Source organism: Colias eurytheme, chromosome 16 (genome assembly GCF_061535395.1).
Source record: "Colias eurytheme isolate Ceu_HAF_F1 chromosome 16, ilColEury1 Martin Lab GWU primary, whole genome shotgun sequence".
Taxonomy (NCBI): domain Eukaryota; kingdom Metazoa; phylum Arthropoda; class Insecta; order Lepidoptera; family Pieridae; genus Colias; species Colias eurytheme.
In genome coordinates this window covers 168102-178268 of record NC_142995.1, presented here as the reverse complement: position 1 = coordinate 178268, position 10167 = coordinate 168102, and the positions used below count along the sequence as shown (strand labels likewise).

The 10167-nt window shown below is 35.1% G+C and overlaps 1 protein-coding gene and 2 non-coding genes across 4 annotated transcripts; 2 read left to right on the top strand and 1 right to left on the bottom strand.

Annotated features, from left to right (window-relative positions):
* The first annotated feature begins 329 nt into the window (after positions 1 to 329).
* LOC149901504 (general odorant-binding protein 1-like) lies at positions 330 to 2950 on the top strand. Of its 2 annotated transcripts, none has more exons than XM_090111273.1 (3): positions 330 to 470; positions 1698 to 1878; positions 2345 to 2950. In XM_090111273.1, the coding sequence occupies exons 1-3, from the start codon at positions 330 to 332 to the stop codon at positions 2530 to 2532; spliced, it is 510 nt and encodes a 169-aa protein (XP_089967399.1). In that variant the 3' UTR covers positions 2533 to 2950. The 2 variants fall into 2 exon arrangements, with proteins under 2 accessions (XP_089967399.1, XP_089967401.1); XM_090111275.1 differs by lacking the exon at positions 330 to 470 and adding an exon at positions 1164 to 1278.
* A 319-nt stretch (positions 2951 to 3269) lies between these two features.
* TRNAA-UGC (transfer RNA alanine (anticodon UGC)) lies at positions 3270 to 3341 on the top strand. Its single transcript has one exon. It is a non-coding gene; the product is annotated as a tRNA-Ala (tRNA).
* A 1009-nt stretch (positions 3342 to 4350) lies between these two features.
* TRNAW-CCA (transfer RNA tryptophan (anticodon CCA)) lies at positions 4351 to 4422 on the bottom strand. The gene has a single exon. It is a non-coding gene; the product is annotated as a tRNA-Trp (tRNA).
* Positions 4423 to 10167: the final 5745 nt, after the last annotated feature.

Genomic DNA, 10167 nt, shown 5'->3' with positions numbered 1-10167 from the left:
CGCCACACACCTATCATCTTTTGATCTCACGTACCGCTTTCATTATAAAAAGAGCTTTATAAGCTGAAGCTTTACGGCAATTATAATAGTTCCAACAATTCAGATCTCATTAGTGTACATCATACTGTTTATGTACATAGCGTATTATATGCTATACAACCTCAGTTAACGTAACTAACAATTGCAAGCAGTTAAAAAATAATAAGCTGTCAAGAGGACGAGATCCTCCACCCATCGTTTGATCAACAAATACCAGACATTAGGCATCTCAAACAGATCATTATTTGAGTATAAAAAGTCTGTGTGTTTTAAAATGTAAGGATTTAGTCATGAGTGACCAGGCGAGCATGAGGCGGACTCTGGTGTGGGTCCTGATATCTTGTCTGGTGGTCCAGGTGATGGGTACTGCTGACATCATGAAGGACGTGACCCTGGGCTTTGGGGAAGCGCTGCAGCATTGTAGGGAAGAGGTATACCTGTTGAATTAACCTAACTGTCAGAGCATCTAGTTTGACATTATAATATGTATAATACCTGTAATTTTTATTGTTATAACTTGTATAACTACCTATAACCAGATTAGTTTTAAGTGTTTTTAAATGAAGCAAGCGGTTGAATAAATTAATATTTAACTTTATTGCATTCCGCTTTATGTGTTAAAGATTATAAGCATTGCTTATCATGCACTATGTTAAAGAGTTCACTATGTCATTATATTTAAATTTATTTAATTTTATAACAACAAAGTGAAGGAAAGAAAGTAAAGCACTGCCTTCGCAATTATTTGCGAAGGAAATGCTTTACTTTTTCTTTAGTGAAAAAATTGCGTGTGTGCCGAGCACACAATATGTCAGAAGTGAAACTTCTTTGGCAAGATTCAAAGATAGCAAAATCGTTAAGTTACTCCATGAGGTGACGGTATTGCCATGACGCGACCTTACAGTTTTAATGTAAAGAAGTTTCACTTCAAAAAGTCTACCACTCATATTTATGTATTTGGTTCACCAAGGACTAGTTCCTAGTGCATTTGTATTGAATATTACGAGTACACATGTAAGAGCAGTGAGTAATGTGCATTTTGTCGCTAAACGGTTATTAACAGCCGTTTATCTTTTATTGCGCTTGCAAACTGCGCTATCTGCCTTTCGCTCGCCCGCCCGTGTCCCGTGATTTAGTGCCTGATGCAGATCTGCTTGTATTTTACGTTTAACAATGATGGGTATAAAATATATGATGGAAAAACATGTCTTAGTTTTTTCTATAGACACATTTTTACAGGTAATTTCTTAGAAAGTAATTTGTATTGCTTAAAAATTCGTCCAATAAATGCGCCAATAATTATAATTATCATAACCACAGACTAATAATAATATACTACGTATACAATCATAACTAATATTATAATAAATGCGAAAGTGTTGTTTGTCGCATCTGAGCGATTTTATGATATGATTTTAGTGTTTGTAGATAGTTAGAAGGCTAGACAGTGGACAGTGCCAAACTTAGATTACTTTTTACCACTTTCATACATCTCATTTCCATAGGAATTTTATTTTGACTAAACGGACTGCCGCGGCCGCGGCCGCGGGCGGACAGCTAGTTATTTCTAGAACTATATAGTTACAACATATTTTTAAATCTTATTTGATAAATACTAACAACCGATCGTATATTGTTTCAAAATTCTAATCCACTAGAGTCAGCTAACCGAAGAGAAGATGGAGGAATTCTTCCACTTCTGGCGGGAGGACTTCAAGTTCGAGGCCCGTGAGGTGGGCTGCGCCATCAAATGCATGAGCCGCTACTTCAACCTGCTGACTGACTCACATCGGATGCACCATGAGAACACTGACCAGTTCATCAAGTCGTTTCCTAATGGTAAGGTGCGATAAGAATGTTATAGGAAAAGAATAATAACGCTCGCAACTTCAATCCCAAGTAATAAGTATTATCACTTTTTCTATTTTACATTCTTCATTTACTTATTTTGAGCTCCATTCCATAATAATTTCAGATATGCGTTAAATATGTGGTCGTCATAAACTCTATATTCAAATTAAAATAAATTTGTTTGCAGTGATAAAAAATATCCTCAAAACAATTACAAATGCTACTCAGTATACAAAAAAAAGATTACCTAAGTAGATAATTCATCTATCTGCCTATAATGAATTTAAAACCCAAAAATATTTTTATCAATTTTTAAAATGATCAAAATATAGGAACGAATTATTTACCACCGGTTCTGAAAGCAGTTTATCCAGAGAAGAGCCGGCAATAGGTAAACTGCAGTCCTTATTTAGACAAAAGTTTCGATTCGATAGCGAATATTTTTTTCTTCCAGGTGAGGTGCTCTCCAAACAGATGGTGGAAATAATCCACACTTGCGAGAAGAAGTTCGACGAGGAGGAGGATCACTGCTGGCGGATCCTTCGCGTGGCTGAGTGCTTCAAGCACACCTGCATTGAGAGGAACATCGCGCCGACCATGGAACTGCTCATGGCCGAGTTTATCATGGAAGCTGAAACTTAAACTTGGATGTTGTATAGTTTTAGTTTAGTACCTAGGCAGTATAAGATAAATGAGTAAATATTATTTTTATATAGGACATCGATAGCGTTTATTTAGAAAAATATGTAATTACTGGTATAGGCAACGAAAATATGAATATACTATTATGATGAAATTTTTATTGATAATTTTAAATATGTACATAGTTACTTACATATTTAAAAGCGTAAAATGGCATAATTTACGGAAACAAATAATTATTTATGTAATGTTAATTGTTATCATTATTTAAAATTATACATCAATTATTGTTATTATAAGTATCTACTATTAAATCTATAAATAGAATAGGAAGTAATTTAGCTATAAACAAAAACTAGTTACATAATATTAAGTTTTAGGATTATCGCAATGATGACACCAGCTATGTACAAAGGTTACGATTAAATTTAATTGATGAAAAATAAAAGCTGGAAAATACGCTTAACTGGTTTATTATTTCAATACACTAGCGACCCGCCCCTGTTCCACACGGATGCGAAACCTTCATCTTGAATCACTCTATTTTTTTTAACTCATCAAAATCCTTTGCATTTTTTTTAACATCCACGCTTACATACGCATACGCAGGAACCAAGCAGGAACAGACAGCTGAAAGCGACTTCCCAAGGCAACCTTTTTTCAGGAAATAACTTTGTCAAAATTTGAATTTTGTATTGATGGGCAATTTGTGCTTAAATTTCGCACTGTGTTTCAACGGGGATGTAGCTCAGTGGTAGAGCGTTCGCTTTGCATGTGAAAGGCCCCGGGTTCGATCCCCGGCATCTCCATAATTTGAGCTTCACCGCTTTTTTATGATAATTTTTTATTAACTAATAATTAAAAAACTATTAAATTACTCACTGTCCGCTTTGATAGATTATTTATTTTTGTAATTAATTATTATACCAATCCAACAAGCCAACAATCAATATAATAAACAAACACAGCATAATAATTAAATCTTCTTTGTTATTTAATATTTTTTTTAGGGCCGATTTTTCAATGCCCAGATAAACAGCTAGATAGACTTTATTCTTCAGTTAACAAAATATTCAATTTTTCAATAGACGAATAGGACTTATCTATCGAATAACTACGTTATTTGAGGAGTAAATCTATTTGCCGCTCCAACGGCCAGATAGCGCGCTATTCGACGGTTAGGCGTTTGAGTTGACAACTGACGCGTCAAATTTGGGATATTTTCGTATGTCATAACATAGAGCGTAGAATTATTAACAATTAAACCTCTTTCTATATAATTATTATCAATTAAAATCATATTGAAATTGATATTTTTGATAGTACTGATGACCATGCCATTGAAAATTTGCCGAACGCTGCCTTTAAGTATGTCGTTTCTATCGTAAAATATATAAATTGAAACACAAATTTAACCAAACTTTTTACTCGAATCAAAACAACAATCAACAATCATAGAAGACAAGAGCAATACAAGACAAACTTAAAATGCACTCCTGACGTGAGTCATAATGACGGTTGTTGACAAATTGCAAGAATTGACTCTATCCCGCTCTAACCTGACTAATTTAATATGTTTGTTTCGCCACTCCGAGAGCAGAGCTGCCAATATGGAAATATTTGGTCAGATAGTTATTCATCAAATAAATCACGATTGAAAAATAGGCGAGCCGTTATGAGTTAGATAAATAATTGAATAAATCTATTGGAGGGGTAGTTATTAGACTGTTTATCTTGGGATTGAAAAATCGGCCCTTAGTGTCTAAATTCGACTGATTTGACGAAATAAACAAATTATTCATACAAAAAAATTAACCTTGACCCCGACGTGATTTGAACACGCAACCTTCTGATCTGGAGTCAGACGCGCTACCGTTGCGCCACGGAGTCGTTGAGGACATTAACAAATTTATAGAACTGTTTAGGTATTCTATAAATTTCTTGTAAAATACATATTATATTTTTTTTCGTTTTTTTAGTTAACATTAAAATTAGTTATTTTAAAACAAGTTTTATTGTTACTGAAGATAAAAATAAAATAGATATAATTAGTATTAAGTACAGCGCTATCTTGTTGTTCACTGGAGAACTACAATAAGGTGAAATATATTGGTGCGTATCTTAGGACATCTATTTAAAATAATTAATTAATACGTTCGAGTTCGTTCATGGTTCGTTCGTTCTAGAACAGACTAATAAATACGTAGTATATTATTATTAGTCTGTGCTAATAATAATATACTACGTACATACAAGTTCGAGCCTTTTAGGACGTCCACTGCCGGACATAGGCCTCCCCATATGGCCTCCCCTAAAGATTTCCATAGCGAATTAACGACCGAACACCAGCTGCAGCGGCCTGACTCCAGCGGCTCCCCGCCATACTTTTAAATAATTTGACGTAATTATGTTCTATTTAAATACTGTTTACACTTTACAATAATAATTCATCTATACTAATATCACACACTAATAATAATATACTAAGTACGTATTAATATTATTAAGCTGAAGAGTTTGTTTGTTTGTTTAAACGCGCAAACCTCAGGAACTACTGGTCCGATTTGAAAAATTCTTTCTGTGTTAGATGGCCCATTTATCGAGGAAGGCTATAGGCTATAATGTAAAATATTATCATCACGCTAAGACCAAAGGAAGTGGAGCACTGCGAGTAAAACCGCAGGGCACAGCTAGTGGATTATGAAGGAGGAAGATTAGGAATCATATTATATTGTGTTACATCATAATATTATGATAAGATAGTATTTTAATTAAGATCGTTTCAATTTTTAAGACTTTACTAAATATTAGACCGCGTTTCAAGCAAGTCATTAGCGGCCTTTACACGCAAACTCTATCGCGCATGAAACAGCAATCGTGTGTGAAAGATCGTGCGTATAAAGGGTGCAGGGGACGGAAGGATAGACCACATGCCACGCTCATCAGTCGTGCGCGCAATCGCGCACTCACGATTGTACTGTGGGTTGCCTTTACACATAAATTCTTTCGCGCACGAATAAGATGGCGGACATACGCACGTGGAGCAAGGAATTAGTATTGGAGCTTATTACTTTATACAGATCTTTCCCATGTCTCTGGCAAATCGGAAGAGTACAAAAACAAGAATTTAAAAGACCAAGCATATAAAAAACTTATCGACTTTTGTAAAGAAAAAGGTTTTATTAACGCTAATCGTGATTTAGTTGTAAAAAAATGCAAAGTTTTTTGAGTTCAATTAAACCAGCAACCATGATAACTTGCGCCACCCGATATCTTGTCTCCATTTTTCACTTCAATCACGCGCGGTTGTCGATAAAACCGTGTGCATTGCACACACTCCAACACGTGCCTCTTTCACGCGGTCTATCACAGGCGATTAGTCTTTACACGGCCGCTCATTCCGCTAAGGAAAGCAAACACGAATAATCGCGCGCGAAAGAACAAGTGTCGTAGTTAAGACATACAAAGGTAATCGCGAGCGATTAGCGGCCTTTACACGCAAACTCTATCGCGCGTTCTGTGGATCGTACAGGATTACGCGCGGGAAAGCCTGCACGCTCAATCGCTCGCGATTACCTTTGTATGTCTTAACTGCGACACTTGTTCTTTCGCGCGCGATTATTCGTGTTTGCTTTCCTTAGCGGAATGAGCGGCCGTGTAAAGACTAATCGCCCGTGATAGACCGCGTGAAAGAGGCGCGTGTTGGAGTGTGTGCAATGCACACGGTTTTATCGACAACCGCGAGTGATAGAAGTGAAAAAATGGAGACAAGATATCGGGAGGCGCAAGTTATCATGTTTGCTGGTTTAATTGAACTCAAAAAGAAAAAGAAACGTTCAGTGTGGGTTAAAAAATATAGACAGCAATATTGTCACATGCCTTTGATTAAAGAATTAAGAGAAAATTATAGGCTTGGTCTTTTAAATTCTTGTTTTTGTACTCCTCCGATTTAATTTTCCAGAGACATGGGAAAGATCTGTATAAAGTAATAAGTTCCAATACTAATTCCTTGCTCCACGTGCGTATGTCCGCCATCTTATTCGTGCGCGAAAGAATTTGTGTGTAAAGGCAACCCACAGTACAATCGTGAGTGCGATTGCGCGCGCGACTGATGAGCGCGGCATGTGGTCTTTCCTTCCGCGCCCTACAGCCTTTATACGCACGCTCTTTCACGCACGATTGCTGTTACATGCGCGATAGAGTTTGCGTGTAAAGGCCGCTATTGAGCGTGCAGGCTTTCCCGCGCGTAATCCTGTACGATCCACAGAACGCGCGATAGAGTTTGCGTGTAAAGGCCGCTATTGTTATTGCACGCCTCAAGCGAAGCGTTGAGGTGGGTACTACTGTCACTTCGCGCAAAACATCTGATTTTTCAAACTTAAAATGTCTTTATGTATCATACATTGCACTTGTAAGATAATACATACATACACATATTAAGAAAAAACACTATTTTTAACGTTCATGATATTTTTGATGTCATTTTTGTTATTTAAACTAGTTAAAAAACAGTTTAAAAAAGTTCTGTCTTGGACGTCCGTGTGTCTGTATGTGCGGATCCTTTTTCTTGTTAACACGATAGCGACCGAAATACTTTACTAATCGAGTCTTTTTTTTTCTCTTACGCTTGAGTATGCTCAGGAATAGAACCCTTTCATTTTTCAGGGTCTGATTCGATGTGGTTTAATTGTTATTAAATAAACAAAAATAATAATTAATAAATATTTATTAAAAAAAAATTATGAGGCGTGCACTTTTGGATTTTCCAAATTATTTTTCCTTTGCTCTTGTTTGTTTACACAAAACTATTACATTTCCGTGAAGGGCTGATACAAAAGAGAGATTAGTAACGTAGGAAAACCCAAGTGCAAGTATCTCCATGTGTTGTATATCAAGTATAGATATTTTATAAACTTTACCTGTCCCAGATTCAAGCCAAATAAAATGAATGATAAAATTTTATTTAAGTTATTTAGATAAATTAGATAGGTACCTACGACATTTCCCTTGATTTATTTATTTTATTTTTATATGAAAATAATATCTAAAGATTGCTTAATCTTAAAGTAAAATAATTTAGATAGTAGATAACAAAGATATTGAATATTTTCGCTTCGCAAAATGACAATTAATTTAACAAAACTAACTAAAATAATAATATATCGTTATTTTTTATTTCGGTAGCCAACGTTTGTCGTTCTATTCATGTTCTATTAGAAGTTTTAATACGTATGTTCCAATTAGATAAATTATTTTTAAGATGGCGCTGCAGTTATTGCTTTTATCCATTAAAAACAAACAAAAATCAAAACTTTCGCATTAAAAATATTAATAGCGGATCTCAATCTCATTATCCTCAAGATAAAATAGTAAATCGTAAGTGGGGAAATACAATCCCATCGGATTGTAACCAAACAAAGATCATAATTTAATTTCTACTTTATACAATTGTTATTATTTCTAGGTAAAAATAAAGCTTCATAATTATTATTATCAATATTTTAAACACGTCTTATGTTTAGAACACGATAATATTGTGTGTTCGTGGTTCAGTTTTGTGTCATCGCCTAGTTATCTATTACTGAAACATTACCTACTTTAATTTTTCGTAGGTACGTTCTTTTTCGTTATTTTTACAGAGACAAAACTGACGATTTTAATCAATTGAATCAAACCTTGAATCAAACTATCCCAAATTTGAAGTTAGTTTGTCCATGAGATCCTAGTACAAAAAAAAATATAAGTAAGTAATGTCAGTTTTGAATTTCTTTATCTATACTAATATTATATCTGAAGAGTTTGTTTGTTTGTTTGTTTGAACGCACTAATCTCGGGAACTACTGGACCGATTTGAAAAATTCTTTAGGTGTTAGATAGCCCATTTATCGAGGAAGGTTATAGGCTATATTTCATCACGCTACGGGCAACAGGAGTGGAGCCACGGGGGTGAAACCGCGCGGAGCAGCTAGTTATTTATAATTCTAATACGCAGAAAAAAATAATCCACTATGTTTTCACAGTATTTATTGCCACTGACCTCTGGGAAGAACCCGCAACATAATTATATGATTTGATCACTATGAGACTACGTTATTGTGGTACATTTTATCTTAGATAGAATAATAAAAATAAATAGATAAATAGATAATTTGCTTACCAAAAAGATAAATATGTACAAATTGGAAATTGGAAATTATAATGGAAAATGTTTTGCGGGTACCCCCAAAATATTTACCTAGTATCATCCTAATAAAGAGATGTGACAGATAATAAATAGTGTATCCCGAAATCCATACGAGTAGGTATGTGTCGTATCCTAGACATCCACAATAAATTTATTAAAAATCACGTTACTGTCAAACATCAACAACATTTTCAAAGCTCATTGCCCGGAACATTGTTTTTTATCTAAACATGGCTAAAATATTTACTTTAGAACTAATTGTTCCATATTTTCCCAAATAGTCACAATATTTTGACTGACACCCGTTACATATGGTCTTTGATCCGCCACATGCACTCATTGGGGTTTACCCATCACCTCGGTCGATTCTCATGTAGTCGATGTAAACTTAATTGCAAAAGTTGATTATTTTAGATAACAGCATTTTTTAGGACTGCAAAAATCTATAAAGTACACTATTTATTTTAAAAACTTTCTCAAGTTTTCTTCATCAAAAAAGTAAGATTTAGGTAATGCACTGCTCTCGCGCATTAGGTATGCGCATGCATAGATAAACGTAGGTATAATCCCTGCGTTTCAGTCTCTCTCCACCCCTGAAATAATGCAGTGGCACTGATTTGATTAAAATTTGACACAAATATTACAGTTTATATACCTACCTGAGAAAGGACATAGGATAGGTTTTATCTGGAAATTCCAATGGTACAGGAACTATGCGGGCATTCCTTGTGGAAATAAATAGCCGCTTGGTGCAGTAATTACGCATATTCGTAATTCAACAATGTTTACGACAATTGAGGTCGAATTCTAACCTTATCTATATAGTTTCTCAATTCTATTTATAAATGAAATTCTCATTCGATTTTCTCGATCACTGTACCTAATCACGCCAAAAATTTATAATTTAGGTGACTTGCAATACATTTACCTACTGAGAAAAAGTAATAACATAAACAGTTATATGGGAAATCCAGATTTTTATTTTGCACTTTTTCATCCGACTGTACAGGGCACAAATCACCCGCATATAAATATTGTATAGTTTTAGAGAAAACCAGTCGCGTAGCATACTTCTGAAGATGCGCTGTTACATTGCCTTGCTACTGTCGGTCCTTTTGTGGACCATAACCAACTGCTACCCTGTGAAAATGGTGGGACATCTCCTGACAGATAGTTTGGAGCAGGATTATGAATTACTGCCTGTTGCTGAAGAGAAAACAGAGCCGAAGCATCTTCCAATCGTTAAGACTCGATTCAAAATTCCAGCCAGAAAACGCCTGCTAGTCAAACCTCCACCAGACGTCAACAACCCTTCGGACGTTTTATTGGAATATGAGTTCAATTTAATTCGGAGTGTAGACGGAACGTAATAAAAGTGTTTGCCAACAGACTTCAGTTCTGGGGCCTTAGACAAAGTAACAATTAAAAAACGATAACGAAGTTAGAAAAGG

Bases quoted from the DNA above. Each gene is read 5' to 3' on its own strand.
- LOC149901504 (XM_090111273.1), top strand. From the start codon at position 330: ATGAGTGACCAGGCGAGCATGAGGCGGACTCTGGTGTGGGTCCTGATA. The intron at 471-1,697 runs GTATACCTGTTG...CTAATCCACTAG, and splicing joins TGCAGCATTGTAGGGAAGAG to AGTCAGCTAACCGAAGAGAA. The intron at 1,879-2,344 runs GTAAGGTGCGAT...TTTTTCTTCCAG, and splicing joins CATCAAGTCGTTTCCTAATG to GTGAGGTGCTCTCCAAACAG.